General features: G+C 43.0%; 1 protein-coding gene across 2 annotated transcripts in view; it reads left to right on the top strand.

The window, feature by feature from the left end:
* The window catches only part of DHRS12 (dehydrogenase/reductase 12), a 31,043-nt gene that overhangs the window by 2,179 nt on the left and 10,792 nt on the right, over positions 1-18,072 (top strand). For both annotated transcript variants that reach the window (XM_001233772.7, XM_040705470.2), the window contains exons 3-5: positions 3,089-3,171; positions 7,085-7,177; positions 8,509-8,590. In XM_001233772.7, the coding sequence (XP_001233773.3) occupies positions 3,089-3,171; positions 7,085-7,177; positions 8,509-8,590 (258 nt within the window). The remainder of the gene's footprint in view (positions 1-3,088; positions 3,172-7,084; positions 7,178-8,508; positions 8,591-18,072) is intronic.

Below are 18,072 nucleotides of genomic sequence, written 5' to 3'. Positions count from 1 at the left end.
ATCTAAATTTGAGCCCAGAGAATAACCTTAGACTCAGACATCTTGCCTGATACTTTTCTAGGGCGTGTTTGTGCATATAAAGTTAAATTGACTTAATCATTTAAGTCAGGAGGAAGTTCCTGATCCCATTCTTGCATGTGTTGCTCTGAAACTCCATGTCAGCTACTGGGACTCACTTCTGGCTGAATCTCTTGAAGCGCATTACAACAAGAAAACAAGGAATTCACACTCAGCAAAAGAATAGCCAGGCTACCTTGGCTTTATTTGCATGCACATCATATCTTTGTAAGTTACGGCAGTCTTCATTGCATTTTTTGTAGCCCAAGTTCAGCTCTTTTCTGAATCAGTGTCATGTTGGTGTAGTGGGCTAACCTTGGCAGGCAGCAAAGCACTTCACAGTTGTTTGCACGCTTCCCTGTTCTACCTGCAGTAGGGTGAGGGAAAGGGAAATGAAGAATAAAAGTATGAAAATTTGTGAGTCCAGATACAGTAAAAAAAAAGTTTAATGCATGATGGAGAAGTTAAATAAGAGACGAAGAAAATGAAACAAGTGATGCAAGAGCAATCACTCACCAACTCCCATGAGTAGACCAATGCCCAGCCAGTTCCTGAGCAAGAGATGCTTAACTCCTAAAGCCTCCTCTCTTCCTCTTTATTACTGAGCGTGATGCTATGTAGCATGGAATATCTCTTTGTTCAGCTGAGATCAGCTGTCTCAGCTGTGTCCCCACCCAACCTCTTGTGCACCCTCTGATCTATTCACTGGAAGGCCAAAGTGAGAGACAAGGCCTTGGCACTGTGCAAATGCTGTTCAGCAATGGATGAAAAATTAGTGTGTTACTGGCATTGTTTCACTTAGAAATCTAAAGCACAGCATCATATGAGCCACTATGAAAAAAATTAATACCATCCCAGCCAGATCCAATACTATGCATGCTGCAGATATACACAAGATATATCTTGTGAGCTGCAGTTCAGGTTTGATGCAGTCTTGTCCCATTCCCATGTGTTGTTTAAATTCAGATAATTCTAGGCCTTTGCTATGAAAGACCTATTTAAATGCCTTTCGTAGCTCGTGGATTGCACCAAAACATCTCTCTCTTCTTGGCAGCAAGAAAACATTCATATTCAGAGCCCTTCAAGCCCACCTTTGGGACCATACCTTGTTCCCAATCAGCTGAAAGGCCAGCCACCTCCTCTGTGTGTTTTATTCATACAAGTACAGTACTTGTGCAGTCCCTTGTGCTTTGGGAAGAGCTGTTTAAACATCTGCACATCCTCAGCTGCCTTAAGATCTCTCATTAAAGCCCTCCTTTGTGCAGTGAAGCCTACAGTCACTGAGAGAATGGTTTGACAGATGAGCATTGGAAACTGCCTGTTCTGGTGCTTGTCTGTTCTCTCACTCATGAAATCTTGTCTCACTGAGGAAAAGATTGTCTTTCATTCTGGTCAGTATATGCTTAGTGCCTGACTATGCAGGGTCCCTCCCATGCACAGTGCATGTGTGGCACAAATGACCTCAAGGCTTGTTGCCTGCATCAGCTGCATGCACAGTATGTTTGCTCTAATTGTAGTCAGTGGAAAAACTCTCAGAGACAGTTGCACATTCAGAGCCCAAAGTAGGCTGCAGCCCTGGAATAGTTTTGATGTCTTGCATTTGGGTTCTGATTGCTTTCATCAGAACTCCTTTGAGATTACATTGTTTAAGCCTTCTAGCAGTGGACTGCTAGGAACCCCTAAAACAGTAGATTAAACTAAGGAGTACATCTGTTCTTGTAACTGAGATTAACACATTTCTTGTAATGATTAAGGAATGCAAACCATAAAAATAAGAGTGATGTCTGCTTATATATTCAGTGCTGTTTTTGAAGGTTCTCTTTAGTGTCGCTAAGCTATTAGGGCATTATGCATATCCAGTCCTTGGAGAAGTCCCTCGTCCTGAGTATTTGTTTTGTAGAAAAGGTGGTTGGAAGGCACCTAAAGGTCATCTTGTCCAGCATCCCATTTGAAGCAAGACTTTTACCATCACTAGATCAATTTGGCCACTGCTTTGTCTAGTTTGATCTTGAAAGCCCCCAGTTTCCATTCTATTGAAATTCTACCACCTCTCAGGGCAGCCTCACCTATCTCCTCTTGAAAACTTTTTTCTTAATGCCTCTCCTGAGCCTTCCAGGCTGCAGTTTGTGCCTGTGGTCCTTGTCACATCATCTGCCTCTGCATGATAGGTATTCTGATACCTCTCATCTTTTATTCTGTTTTCACAGGAGCAATTCCAGTCACTTGTGTTGTTTCTTTCTAAGGCATGCCAAAACAAACATTCATGAGATTGATGTCTTAGCTTTATTTTCCAGCGCAGCCCTGGTGTTTCATTAACACCAAATGTGCCTTGCAAACTTGATAGAAAATAGTTGGAGTTAATAGTTGAGATAATAGTTGAGTGCTTGAAGTACAGTGGCCTCGTCCATACACATGGCCTTGCCTGGGGACCCTAGTACATTTTGCTGTACATCTGCTTATTGCGTCCTGAGCGTTTTGTTGAAACATTTTTAATAGACTGTTGTCCTTTAACAGACCGTGCCTGAATTCTTGGTGTCTGGTTTACTAGGTGGCATTGCTGAGTCTGGGTCTCCTGGGAAGCATTGGTCCCTAGGAGTGGACTAAGTCTGGTGAACATGGGACTGTGAGGTGTTGTGGCTTTGACCTGCACCTTTTTCCCAGCTCTTCAAGTGCTGTGGGAGCCCTGGGACTTCCTCAGACCACAGCTGTGGCAACACTGATGAAAAGCCACTGCTCAGCTCTTGACAGCAGAGCAATGGGACCATGGACTGTACACAGGCCAGGAGTGCTCTGACTGCTGGGAAATCCCCACAGTATTCCAGGGTGGCCACTGCTACTGACACACTACAGATTTCTCACAGATGGGAAGCAGTCACAGAAGGTTTCTCATTCCTTCTGATTTATATCAAAAACTAACCCCAAAGAGGAACTGCAAATTGGAAGTCATTTTCTGACCCTTCCTCTTTGCTGATGCCCCCCTGACATATTTAGTAATTAATTGTCAAATGTGTTTCTTGTTAAAATCCACGAGGTGGCACGGTTCACCTGGTTTGCCGCAATAAGGAACGAGCTGAGGACGCCAAAGGAGAAATAGTGACAGAAACTGGCAATCAGGTAAGTTTGTTGTTATGTTTTGTGATGTCCTACCTACTTTTCCTTACTGTATTGCTGAGGATTTTAAAAGTTAGTTCATTGCAACACTCTTGAGACAACATTTATGGAGTTGGAGGTTTTCTGGATCTGAATAACATGCTCTTGATTTGCTAAGGATGTCTTTCCTGCTTCATGTACGTGGTCCTACTTTTATGCTTATAGACTTTTCTATTTCTTTTTCTTCCAGTATCTTTTCCTTATCTCCTGCTTTCTGTTAGAGATTCTTTTTGCTTCTGCATATATCAATCTACAGTACACCTCCGTAGCTGTCAGTGTTGCTTTGGTAATTATTCTAGAGGGTGTGCTTATGGAGAAGTGGAGCCAGTGTCTTTGCACATCGGATGAAGATCTGTCTTCATTTTAAGCACGGCCTTGACTCTTAAACACAGTATTTTGATTCCAGTAGTAGTGTTTAATGGGTGTCAAACATTATGAAGACTTTTTATGGTTAGAGATACCTTATTGAATAATTTGTGCTCTTTAGTTTCAGCTCCCAAGTGTGGCACTTCTGCTCTTTAATGGAGGTGAATTAGATCAGTCCTTGTGTAGAAATACTCTCCAACAGTCTAGAAAAGCATGATCCCCTGACTATAGTATGATACAGTTATGAAAGGACTTTGCTGACTATAAGTGTTAGTTTCTTTTCTAACTGCAGTCAGACAGCCTGGGCAGAGGGGTGAGTTTCCTGACCTCTGAGGGTTCCTTCATGTTCTGTGTTCTATCATTTGGTGAAACAAAACTCAAGGCAAATGGTATTCTTCCTCTAAATGCAGCACATCTACTGCACACGGAGTTTTGGTAGGCTACAAACCTGTAGTTTCTCTAGTCATGAAAGAGTATGAAGGCACTGTAGAACTTGTGTATGACCAGGGGTCCTGGGCACTTGTATGGAAAGGAGCATTTGTGCAAGTGTTAGATGAGCTGTACAAGAGGCCCTGCAAGATATGTGCCTGCACTGGGAAGAGTCATTTTTATAAGGAGTCCACAAGAGCATCCTTCTTTCTAAGTAGCCATTCAGAAGCAATCCAGGGAGATAATAAAATACTTTATCTGCAACTTGACAAGTTACATGCAGACCTAACTTGCTCTTGCTGATTATCTGGACAGAGATCCTGTTTTACTATGTGCCAGAGATTTGTTTCCAGTTTCCACAGCAAAACATACTGGGGTTCAATGCTGAGAATGGTTATTATTTGGCAGGCACCTGCACCTTAAGCTGGAAACTAGGAAGGTCTCCTGATTTTCTAAATAGATCTACTCATGGAGATTATATCTCACTTTGAGAATGACTTTACTACCATGAAGGACTTCTATAGGGATCGGGTCTGTGAGTTCTTTTTTTGGAGCCAGTGTGACAGTCTTCAACAGATAAGCGTTGATTTAGGTCTTTTTCAGTCTCTGAAATCACTTGTAATATTGAACATCTGCCCCCAAATCTCCTACTCTTCTGTTGCAGTCGTTAGTTGTAGTAGCTCTAAAAGTAGGAGGCTCTTAGAGAGGTATCTGGTTAAAACCTGCAGAAGTGTCAAGTTTTTTGTTGAGAAATGAGCATTATGATGAGAAAATTCTGAGCTATTTCAAATGAGGAGCTGAAATCCAGTGGCTAAAGAGAAGACAAGTGTTTTTTATCTTCAAACAAGCAGAATTATAGATTGGGAATGATGCCTTGTAATTTTCCCAGTTTCTTCTCTTATCTCTTTTACTTGTGTAATGAGTATTTAAAGAAGCAGTTTGAAAGAAGAGGAGGTCTTTTAATGATTGATTGTTTTTTTGCATAGGAACACATCCTCTGCATAATTATCTTAGGAGTACCTTTCCTGGGGTACGTCATAAGACTGTCTGTAGTATGTCTTCGAGACTAAGCACTGTGCAGAAGAGTAGGATTTGCAGTGCCTACTGTACACTGATAAATGCTACTGTGCTTATACTAGGTAGAGCAGACATTTACAAAAGCAAGAGAATTGCCTTTAGCAAGGACTAAAAGGTTTTAGATGTTTTGGAGAGGAAATATTTTACCTTTAGTGGGTTGGAAGATTGTAACTTTGCTCTCATGTCAAGCTTTTCCTTTTTTATTTTACTGTGTTCACATCCCTGCCCATAGCATTTCAAAACAAAGGTCAACCAAAAGGGACATGGCAATTCATGCAGCACTTAGTGTGGAAAGGGGTTGCAGAAAGCACTCAACGCTCTGCTTAAAAATAGTGGCGTGGGCACAGTGATGTGCCTGAAAGTGTGCTCTTCTGCCCTGCTGCAGAGGAATGATTTATGGGTGCCGTGCTGCAGGAAGTGACTGGTACTTCTCCCTGAGCCTGGGGCAGAGCACAGTGAGGTCTTCATTTGTTGGGCTCCGCTGTGGCCAAGGTGCTGGGCCACCAGATGAAGCATCTGCTGGACATGGAGCAAGCTGCATAGCCTTAAGAGGAGGAAACAGGAAGTGGACAGGGTCTTTGCAAAGAGCAGAAGGGCACAAACCCCTCTTACATGGAAGGATGGGCAGCTAGGGCCTATCCTCAAATAAGTAAATGCATGGAGACTCCTAAGCTGGGGAAGACTGGGCGTTTGTGAATACTGACAGTAGAAGGTAGGATTGTTCGCAGCCTGCAGATGTTCATTTACAGGATAGGTATAGTGCCATGGTAACAGATGGGGAAGAACAATCTCTGTCAGGGGAGGCTTTGAAGCCAGCTGTTGGCACCAGGAGGGAAGGGTAGGTGAAAATGACTGGAGACTCCCTCAAAATGACATGGAGGCATCTGCCTGCTGTCTCGAGGATGCCTTGAGAAATTTGGCACTTGCTGATGTGGTTTGAAGTGGTGAACAATAAGATGGGTAGAATACTGTTTGGGCCATTAGTCTGAGAAAGGAGCAGTCAACAATACAGAGCTGATCTGATGAGCAGTTATCACTGGCATCCTTCATGGGTCAATACTGGGGCAAGAGTTTAATGCCTCTATTGACAATCTGGACAAATAGATCGAGTATAATCTTCGTCAGATTGCAGATAACCTCAATTTGTGGGGAGCTGGAGAGTAAAGGTGCTGTTCAGAGAAGCTTAACAGGTGGGAAAATGGACAGACATGAACCTCATCAAGTTCACCAAGAGCAATCCTGCCCAGGAGTGCAGTAATCCCACAGAGTAGTATGGCCTGGGACTGGCTGACTGGAAAACAGCTCTACAGAAGAGGGCTTGGGTTTGATGCCATGACCCTGAGCAAGCAGTGTGCCCTGAGGCAAGAAAGGCCAAATGCACCCTGGGCTGTACAACTAAGTGTAGCCAGAAGGTTGAGTGAAGTGCTGAGCCCTTGTGAGACCACAGCAGGACACTTATGTCCAGTTTGGGCCTCCTGGAACAAGTCTTTGATGTCCTGGAGCAAGGCCAGGCTGCCAAAGTTACAAAGGAACTAAGATGTGTGTGGGGAAGAGGTTGAAAGGGTTGGTTTCACTCAGTGTTAAGAGAAAGCTGAGGTCTACAGCCTTATTACTGTGGTATGCAGCTTGCAAACCTGACTGTCGACTGGGTTTTACCTTGCAGTGCTGTATCCATGCTGTATGATGCAGCACTGCTTTAGCAGTGCATGAAACAGATAGACTTTCTGTGCCAGATTGCCAGACAGAGGTGAAAGCTGGGGTCCTTTCAACCACGCATTAAGCATTAGAAGGTCATGGTTCGGGGGCAGGTGAATCGAATGACAAAAGATGTTTCAAGGAACTTGTTTTCATTTCCCAATTTTGCTTCTTAAGCATATGTGTTTCAGGTATGTTCTGGAGATATTTTTTCATACGACTAGAATAGCTTTTCAACTAGACAGGCCTTAACAGTGAACAGGACCTATTCACTATCCATATTGATTGTAACTTACTTTTCTTCATTTAGAATATCTTCTTGCATATTGTGGATATTTCTAACCCCAAAGAAATCTGGAAGTTTGCTGAAAAGTTCAAAAATGAACATAAATTGAATGTGTTGGTAAGTTTGCATACTTAAATCATGTGTCTATCTTTGGAGTGCCTGTCTTCTGAACTTATCCAACAGACGGTCCGGATTTTGCAGTTCTCTGCTTAATGTTCTCTAAGTATTGCTATAGAAGTCTCCATGGTCCATTTGCTTTTGTCCATTCTCAGTTCACGTACATAGATATGATACAAAAAAGAGAGAAGTGCAGTAATTTTTACGTTACATCTTTTGAAGTTCTCACTGCAGATTTTCTATTTGGCTTTTATTACTGATAACTTTGTGGCCTTCAGGTTGCATATTCAGGCTATGCATGGAATCATAGAATCATAGAATCGCTAAGGTTGGAAAAGACCCAGAGGATCATCCAGTCCAACCATTCACCCTTCACCAATGGCTCTCGCTAAACCATGTCCCTCAACACAACATCCAAACGCTCTTTGAACACCACCAGGCTCGGTGACTCCACCACCTCTCTGGGCAGCCCATTCCAGTGCCTGACCACCCTTTCAGAGAAGTAGTATTTCCTAACGTCCAGCCTGAATCTTCCCTGGTGCAGCTTGAAGCCATTCCCTCTAGTCCTAATTTCCCTAATATTCCCTTATATATTTTTCCCTAAACAAAAATATGGCAGAGAATGATGCCTCCCTCTTGTAGTCTAACCCACCCTGCCATTGGCAGGACACCTTCCACTAGATCAGGCTGCCTGGGGCTCCATCTAGCCTGGCCTTGAACACCTCCAGGGACAGGGCATCTAAAGCTTCTCTGGGCAGCCTGTTTTCAGTTCCTTACCACCCTCACAGTGAAGACTTTCTTCCTAATATCAAACATAAATTTCCCCTTCTCTAGTTTAAAGCCATTACTTATCATACTCCTTGAAGCCTTGTTGTCTCGAGGCTGAGGAGCCCCAAATCTCTCAGCCTGGCTTCACGGGAGAGTGGCTGCAGAGAGTGAATTTTCCCTAGTAGAGAAATGTCTAATGGAGAGTACATCACCACGTAGCACCAATGGGATCTCTCAGATGAGATTAACATACTACACTGCTTATTTGTCCTAATATCTGTGCTCTGCAACCTAGATATTACTTCTATGAGAAGAGATCTTAAAACATGGAGTAAGGCACTAAGATGGTTGGCTTTTAGTACCCATCCATTTCTCTGAAGAGCCTTTCTTCTGTGAAAAATGTTTACAGTCATTTGACTTGGAATAGTGTGATTTATAGAAACAGTTTGTAGCATTGTGTTGTTGTGCCAAAAAAAATCAAACTATCATGATTTGCCTATATGTTTAGTTTTGTTTGTAGACATTTGTCTAGACTGTTTTTGTTTACAGGAGTTGTTTTACAGATTAACAACGCAGGGTGTATGGTGAACAACAGAGAGTTAACTGAAGATGGACTTGAAAAAAACTTTGCAACAAACACCTTGGGTGAGTACTGGGGGCCTAATTCTCAGCAGTGATCCTTATGCTTGAAGTGTGTATTTACAGCTGGGCTCTTCCTGCTCGAAGAGGAATGGTATTATTGCTGTGTCAGGGAAGAAGTACGAAAGTAAAAGAAGAAATATTGCAGCTTGTATGGAGTGTCCTATTTGAATTCCTCCATTTTTCAGCTTTTGTCATATCAGTACCTTTATTTATCATAGCAGCAGTGAACAATGCAGATAAGATTTAATTAAATTGCTTCTGAAATGTGATAGGAAGCTCTGTTCCAAGCAGTGCTGCTAATGACAGTCTGTGTAATCATGGTGCTCCTGTGGCTTGTTTAGAGCTCTGAGCGCATTCTTATGTTTCAGTAGGCCTGAGCAGTCCTATTGCACGTGATGGAGGCACATTATGTAGGAAGGCTGTAGCTTCTGTAGTGCCCTGGGTATTCTCAAGCAGACACAACTCCTAGTCAAGTGATTGAGCAATTCTGGGTAGTACTTTGCACCCCAGATAAAAGGGGCATATCTGATGAACTGCATGGTGGGGGTACAAGAGGGTTAAATTAAGGGAAACAAGGAAGAAAGAGATGAGGACAAGGAGAAAAGATGGTAAGCAAAGTGAAAAGTTCCCCCATAAGAGCCATGGAAAAGATGTGAACACACAGGAAGCCAGCAGTGAGAAAAGCTGTGTGCTGCCACTGATGTACGAAGGGTTGAAGGCTGCACCTCTTGCAAGGAAATGTGTGTTGCATACTGCTGTCCTGTTGCTCTCCCTTCACATAAGTATGTGGCTATACAAAGGGACTGTTTTTAACATACTCAGAAGTGGCACATTAAGAAGGAGCTGTGGTGCTTTGTTTCTGTGTTTTCCTCCTGTTTATCGATATCTGGGATGAGGAAGAGGGGAACCTTAGGCTGTAAAGATGGGGCATCTACAGAGCTTAGCCTGGAAACCCGTGTTTGGTTTTATTCTTAGCTTTGTTCTTGCATAGCTTCTTTAACTCCTATTTACTTCTGGAAACTGACATTTTGGGGTAGAAATATCTTGTGCTTAGCTGATAGTGCACACACACATTGTTTTTATGCAAGTCTGACTGCATTAAAGTGATGATTAAAAATTCAAGTATAAACGCACAGTTTCTGTTTCTTCAGTCTTCCAGTAGCATTCTTCTGTTTCTTGTGGCCAGAATTCAAAATGAGTTTTACTTTGCCATCAAATTTCCCCTGGCTGTAGAAGTAGAACTTCCCCATGAGAAATGTATCCCCCTTGTTGTCTTTCAGACAAAAATTCAGCATTGTGCAAAGATGCAGTTCATCTGGAGAGAAGCAGAGTGAAGTAAATACAGCACTTTGAACATGAAAGCATGCATTTGTGTAGTTTTAAGCACTGGGGAAATGAATTGCTGGGGAGCTGTGTGAGTACATCACTTGAATCAGATTTTATCACACAAGTAGAAGCGGCAAGTTCTGCTTTCCCAGCTGTATATCAGCCTCACTAGAAATATACAGCAGGATAAAGCTGCACAAGTATGGTAGAGGAAGCTGAATTATGATTGTGCTGAACTAGAAAAGTGCCTGTATTATCTTCTGTCAACGTTATATATAGATCTTCTTTAGTCATTTGTGTGTCACTTGCTGCTTGAGTGTGTAAGAAGGTCAGGGAGGTGGCTGCACATTTGAGTAGATGAGGTAAGGCAGGTAAGTCATCCTCTGTTGTCCAACTTCTGCAGAGTTCAGAGAAGGAGTGGGTTGTCTGCCTAGGCTGGTTCTCTTGACAACAGTAAGGATTATCTTTTGAAGCTTTAGAATAGAGTGGGACTTGGCTGATGTGGAAGGAGCTGTTTGTGTAAGGGAACACTTCTGTGCTTGCACATCAGGCATGCATGGGGGACCAATGCTATCAGTGCAGGTGTTTTGCTTCAAAGTTAGAGATGAGATAATAAATCATTCCTGTCAGAGTCACAGTAGAAGAAAGTGGTATGGAAGAATGCATGTCAGAGCAGATGCTATGTTAAGTCATTTCCCTGAGTACTGTGTACTTTTGGGTGTGCTTTACTTTGGAGAATTTATTTCTCAGTAACTCAGAAAAGCATACCCCAAATTACTTCTCAGTAACTATCTGCTCCAGGTTCCCAGAGAAAACCTTGGCTACATTAGACATGGCAGGTATATAGGTTGGCTATAAACCGGGATGTAATCAGAGAGGACAAACTCAATTCCCCTTCCTGCTTTTATCCTCAGAAAAACTGAAGCTTGGCCTGTTTTGAACATCTGCAGTTGCCCCTCTCTTGTTAGCAGCATAGAAGCAATAACTTGTGATTGCCTGATTTCTGTAGAATAAGAACATTGTTAATACTTTCTTTTTTTTTCAGGACTTCACATGCAGAGTGTTCCTTTCATCTTTCTTTGACTATTTGTTTCTACCCTGAATCTTAGCTCGGGTCTAATAAAGGAATGTGTAGGTTGTAGCTATCTAAGAACGCAAGAATTAGCTATAAAATGCTTTAAATACGGAGCATAGTCTCTTAGTTCTGTATCTGATATCTGATTAACGTTTACATAAGCTCTAAGATTGCTCATTTAGGTGTCTAAAATGCTGTGAAACTTTTAAATGAAGGCTGTGGATATTTTCCTCTTGGCTGACTTGTTAGTGTGTTTTCAGATATTTCACATAATGGCTGTTAGAGTTCAGTTCTAATTGATCTTCCTTTCTTGGACAGAGTGGGCAAAAATGAGTGGATAAGATAAGCCCTCTGATAGCTAAGATGAATATGTAAAAAAAAAATAAAATAATAGTAGTGGTTAAAATAAAAAAAATAAACATGAAGCACCACTGAGTGGCTAATTGAGGACAGTTCACTGCATTAGGAGGTACAAAGACCTCTCTGGTGTTTCAGCCCAGTGGAAAAGGACCTGGCGGTCCTGAAGGACAGAAAGCTGGATATGAACCAGCAGTGTGCACTTAGGGCCCAGAAGGCCAACAGTATCCTGGACTGCATCAACAGAGGGGTGGCAGCAGGGAGAGGGAGGGGATTGTACTCTGCTCTGCCCTTGCGAGGCCCCATCTGCAGTAATGCATTCAGGCCTCCAACACAGGAGGGATGTGAAGCTGTTGGAGCGGATCCATAAGAGGGCCACAAAGATGATCAGAGGGCTGGAGCACCTCTCCTATGAAGAAAGGTTGAGGCAGTTGGGCTTGTTCAGCCTGGAGAAGAGAAGGTTGTGGGGGAAACCTCACTGTGGCCTTCCAGTACTTAAAGGGAGCTTCCCAGCAGGAGAGGGAATGACATTTTACATGGTCTGATAGTTATAGGACAAAGGGCAATGGCTTTGAATTAAAAGAGGGGAGATTTAGGTTAGATGTTAGGAAGAAATTCTTCACTGTGAGGGCGGTGAGGCCCTGGCACAGCTGCCCAGAGAAGCTGTGGGTGCCCAATCCTTTGAGGCACTCAAGACCAGGTTGGATGGGACCATGGGCAGCCTGAGCTGCTGGGTGGCACTGCCCATGGCAGGGGGTGGGGACTGGGTGGGTTTTAAGGTCCTTCCCAACATAAACCATTGTATGATTCTGTGATTCTATGATTAGACAGGTGGGAGAAGTGTATGAAAGTGCCAAGTGCGGGTTGATGGCTCCAGTTTGTAAGTTCTCCCACTCCACACAAAGACCATTCAAACCAACAGTATTCAGTCATTTTGGGAAAAAAACAACCAAACAAAAAAACAATAACTATCAGTGTTGGTAGGCAAGTGGAAACAACGGAAGTCTGTTCCTTTTGAAGCACTAGAAATTTAGCTGAAACAGTCTCTGTTTCTCTGTTTTATTGTCCTCCTCACTCTACTTCTACTCAACACATCTTCTTGCTTGACATGGAGAAGTAGCATATACATTACATTTTATTGCTACTTAACAGCCAAGGGGATGCTAAAGTGCACTCAGAGGTAAATACGTTGTGCTCCCAGTGAGCGTGTCTTTCTCAGTCTAATGAAACCTCCTGTGCTCTCTTGTTGCAGTAATAAAGCTGTATGCAGCTACTCTGTGTGCAAGAAGAGGTTGGGCCAGAGGAAATAAGACATTAGGGCCATAAGAAATAAGATGCGCAGCCCATCTGTGACAAGCTGCCTAACCTGAGTATTTTTCAGTCTCTTCCCTCCTCATAAACCATACCTAACTGGGTCTCATATGAGCCAGCGTTGCCTGTCAGACTGTGTCTGAACTACTTGGAGGTCGGGCAGCTTGGATGGCAGGTTTTGCTCTGCCATGAGGTCAGTCTTGATCTTTGCAGACAGCCTTACCTGTGCGAAGGAGCCTGTGATACCAATTTAGTTTTACTGAGTTTTGAGACTGAGAGATGAGAAGTGATACATAAAAAGGTGAAGTCGAATGTAGTTGTAAATCTACTAGCTGTACTGATTTCTTGGTTCCCAGGACACAGAGGAACCTTTATTGAGCTGAGTTTTGTAATTCAAGGGAAATGTGGGCCTTTGTTTTGTCTTTCATGTTCATTAGCTCTTCCCATGCACTCTCAGTTATTGCCTAGTGTGGTGGAATTGCCCCTCAGAGACAGCGCACTAAAATCCTCATTCCTGATCTGATAGTCGGGAAACAGGCTCAGGGATGTCTCTCACTTGAAACTGTATAAATTGAAGGCTTGAAAAGATAACCAGGTCAAGAAAGAATGTCAGCTTGTGCTTTTTTTATTTTCTCCTTTCTTTTAAGCCTCGGACATAGGAAAAGCAAGCCAGTTTATTTAACTCATTTTTACCAGATGAGCGAGCCATTGAAATCTGTACCATAAAACTTTGTTCCCACTTTTTTTCTTTTTTTTTTTTTCTCACAGTTGAAATAGCACTGTTCCTAATAATACTGCAGAGCTCAGGAAGATGGAAAAGTCCACTGAGTGTGGTGCTGGCTGCCTGCCCTTATCTGAATGGTAGCAGATTAAAAACCTCACCAACAATTTACCACTAATTGCCAGATAGAACATCAAGCAAAAACTGTTGTAGAATCCACCAACACACTTGGGTCTACAATAATTGCATCATGAATTAATTTGATGTTACCAACAGGTAGTGGCTTTACAGTATTACTTCTGCTGAAGCAATAATTTTCTTTATAAGTCAATTTAAAGTATAGGTTTGGGGGTCAATTGAAATCTGTAAAGCAGATATAGGTATGTATTCTTGTACTATTACTATATGTGGCATCTTGCTGATTTCCAAATTGGAACTATGTGAATCTTGAGGATTCTTCCTTATTTTAGCAGGCTAAATATAAGTTCCAACACCAGCATTTTGGCAATCTGCCTTCACAGTGTTAATTTATATTTTCTGTTAGGGCTGTTCTGTGTTTTGCTTAAATTTCACGTTCTGTTACAGAAAGATTTGTAAACTTGTATGGAAAAAGATCTGTGTCTGATACACTGTAGACTTCAGCCCATTGCAGGGAGATAGCTTTCATTTTGGTGATGCTGTTGTAGGGATAGTGAGGTGAATTAACTATTAACTAAGGTACAGGGCTACCTTCCAGCAAGGCCTAGCAAGAGTTTTCCATAGTTCCCTCAGCTTCTACTTCAGCTCATGTGAAACATGGCCTGACTTTATTTTGACGTTTATGAAGGAGCCCAGCTGATTTTTGTTATATTTTTTTGAACAACTTTGTGTATGATTTGTATGTTTATTTCCCTAACAGCTCCTCATTTCCTGCACTTCCATCAGTGAGGTTTCTCTGTGTGATTGTGAAATGCTGCATTACTGCTCATACAGTTTGACAGAGGAATTCACAGTATGGAGTTATAAATGGATGTTATTAATTAGAGCACAGTATCAAATTACTCAGCTGAATTGAGAAGATCTCAGAGCAAGTGGAGGAATTGCACAACACAACACCTGGTGATTCAATTTGATATATATATATTTGTACAATAAACATGAAACTTAAAGAAACAGTAATGTGATCAGCACTTGGGAAAGAGTGTGCCTGAACAGAGTGTGTTCTGTTTAAGTGCCACACTCATTACTTTAGTGGAATTACCACATGTAATGCACAGACTGACAAACCACACTATCTATGAGGGCTGCTCCGAACGTAATGCCTCCTATGTTATTATGTTGACCCATGATATCAGAGGTGGATGTTGGTGGTACAGCAGAAGAGGTTGAAGCTTCCCATATTCCATTACATTTTGTTGCTGTGCAGCAGGTGGCAGCAGAGGGGCAGTCTGACAAAAAGGCATGTGGTATGGGAGTGTGTATGTGTCATTGAACTCCTCCTTGTGAAAGAAATGGCACCCACTGACATTCAACAACACTTGCTGAGTGTTTGTGGAGACCAAACAGTGGATGCACTGAAACAGTGGGTGGTGCATTTCAGCAGTGTTGACATAAATGTGAAAGACAAGGCACGTTTTGAATGGTCATGCACTGCTGTCACACCACACAATGAATGAAGAGCATCTGTATCAGCTCATCCACCCAAATCAACAGATTATGACCAGTGAACTGTGTACAGAGCTGAATATCAGCTTCAGTGTTTTGAAAATGATGGTGGCAATGTTGGAATATTGCAAAGTTTGCACCAGATGGGTCCCAAAGATGCTCACATGAGAAGAGAAAGAACACCGTATGCAAGTTTGTTGGGACCTATTGAAACAATATGAGGCTGAAAATGAGAGTTTCCTGGATCACATCGTTACCAGTGATGAGACATGGTGTCAAAACAGCAGTCCATGGAGTAGTGACGTGTGAATTCCCCACTGAAGGAAAAGTTCAAGAAGCAGCCCTCAGCAGGTAAAGTGATGTGCACTGTCTTTTGGGATAGGAAAGGGATGATCCCTCTGGATTTCCTGGAACCCGGACAGACCATCAACTCTGGCCAGCCACTGTGTCATGACATCGAGCTGAATGCTCAAGCTTGCCGAGTCAGACCAGAGAGGAAGAAAACCTTTCTTTTGCAACACAATAATGGCAGAGCCTGTGCCAACTTTAAGACCCTCATATTGCCAGTGTTGGCTTGACTGATGTACCACACCTTCTGATAGTCCAGATTTGGCTCCCTCTGACTTCCATCTGTTTGGGCCAATGAAAGATGGACTTTGGGAGCAAAGTAATGATGGTGTCCTAGCAGCTGTGAAACAGTGGGTCACTTCTGTTGGTGCGGGTTTTAAAAGCATGGCACGCAGGCTCTTGCTGGAGAAAAGGCACAGCTAATGATGGTGACTGTTGAAAAATAGCGTTTTGTAGCTGAGAATTTACCCTATCAAATGGTGTTATTGTGCTCTTTTTTATCTGTTGTAGTTTCCATGGAAGTAAACAGGAAGCATTACTTTCAGAGCGAACTACGTACCACATGGCAGAGTTGTGTGAGTGGTCTGTAGTGGTGGAATAGCCGTATCCTTATAGGAAAGATTTGAATTACAGGGTATTATACATGATTTCCTATTACGTGAGCTCAGCTTTAAGACATAAAACTTAGAGGAATTTTTACAAAGAAAACCAAATGTGGGGAGAGGATGTTTATCTTTAAAAGGGATTATGCAACAATCCCAGGAGCCTCTTTTACTCTGGAAAATGTGGCCAGCAAGTTCTGTGTCAGACCGCAGTACATGGAACAGGGCTGCAGTTTGTACAATAGGCTTTTCTAGCTGACTCTTCACCTCATCAGAGTTCAGTCAGGGCAATGTGAAATCCTGGACACGTGGGTGACAGACTGAACGCTTAGTTACCTACTTCTGCATTCCTGCTGCTTCTGAGCAGGCTCCTGTTTCATCTTGCTGGGCACCTCCGCGGCACAGCAAATACTGCTTTTCAAAGGGAGGTGGTGTGTACCATTTCACTGCCAAAAATATGGGGGGGGGGGGGGGATGCTGCTTGAGTAATTCCAAGCAGCCTGCTCTCCTCCACAAGCACCCTGCAGACTTGTGCAGGAAATGGGCCTTGGTCCAGGCAAGCTGCTCGGGCACAGACACCCTGCTTCCAGTTGCCCTGTGCCTCAGTGGGCTCTTTGTAGTTACCCTGTCGGAGCTGCAGGCACTGGGGAATGGGCTTTGTGTGGTGGCATCAAGGCCGAGCAGCTCCACTTGCACAGCATCTCATTGAGACAAGGGCACGCTTTCTGCAGAATACCCTCAGCAGTATTGGCATTTCCTCACCTTCCAGACAAAGTCGTCTTTGGTTTCTGGCAGAATCCCAAAGTGGAAGGGCAGGGTTGCCAGGATACTCACTGCTTGTTGCTGTTCCACTGTAAGAAACATGTTGGTCATCATCTTTCCCTCCATGCCACTTTGAGTTCCTTTTGGTCTTTTTAAACAGCAAAGAAAAAGACTTCAGATCATCTGGAGTCTGAACACAGTGCTAGTCAAGCATTAATCACATTTGGAATGCTTATTTTAACTAAACTGTGGGGGAAGAGCTTTCTCTTTTAACAGACAAAAATATTTTTTGTGTCAAGGACATCACTAGGGTGTTCATAGAGTCATAGAATGGCTTGGGTTGGAAGAGACCTTAAAGCCCACTCAGTTCCAACCCTCTGCCATGGGCAGTGCCACCCAGCAGCTCAGGCTGCCCAGGGCCCCATCCAACCTGGCCTTGAGTGCCTCCAGGGATGGGGCACCCACAGCTTCTCTGGACAACTGTGCCAGGGCCTCACCGCCCTCTCAGTAATGAGTTTCTTCCTAATATCTAACCTCGTTTTCCCCTCTTTTAATTTAGAGCCATTCTCCCTTGTCCTGTCACTGTTAGACCATGTAAAAAGTCAGTCCCTCTCCTGTTTTTAAGCTCCCTTCAATTGCTGGAAGGAGTACTGTTGCAGTGTTCCTTTTGGAAAGGCAGATGTGCAGTTCGTTGACATGAATAATCAATTATTAGCAAAAAGAATAATTTGAATCTTGCTTTGATCTCCTTAAGTGAGGAGGGGAATTGTAGTCTCTTCTACCAAGTTGCAATCTTGGTTTTCCTCAGAAAAAGAAAAAAGGTACTAAAAATAAGAAATGTTCTCTCTTTCATTTTTATACTGCCCATGCATTCCGTGTTTTTGTAAGGGCTGTGGCAGGCAAAGCATTCATTTGCAGCTTACCCTTTTCCTTAGAAATCTGTTTCTGCATTACGGCATGCCGCAGTACAGCCGTGCTTGGCACAGCCTGTGCCACGCGGTGCGTGGCTGTGACAGTCTGCACTGCTCCTATTGGTTTGAACACGACTCCCCAGCTACGTGCCAGCTCTGCGTGGGGAAAAATGCAGAGGTTTCAATTGATAATGATGCATTCCAACCTGTAATACGCCTGATTAATCTCTTTCCACTGAGTTTCTTGTCCAGGCTGTTTAGCCTGACAGATCAGCCCATGCAGACATGAATCTCTAATATTTAAGTGTATTTTTTTTTAAATACGAAGGAATTTGCGTCTGGACACTTAAGACTGTGCCAACAGTTGGTGAAATATTTCTTAACAGAAAGGATGGAATGCTTTGCTCTTAACGCCTGACACGTGTGTG

Source organism: Gallus gallus, chromosome 1 (genome assembly GCF_016699485.2).
Source record: "Gallus gallus isolate bGalGal1 chromosome 1, bGalGal1.mat.broiler.GRCg7b, whole genome shotgun sequence".
Taxonomy (NCBI): domain Eukaryota; kingdom Metazoa; phylum Chordata; class Aves; order Galliformes; family Phasianidae; genus Gallus; species Gallus gallus.
This window is presented reverse-complemented; position numbering and strand designations above follow the sequence as displayed.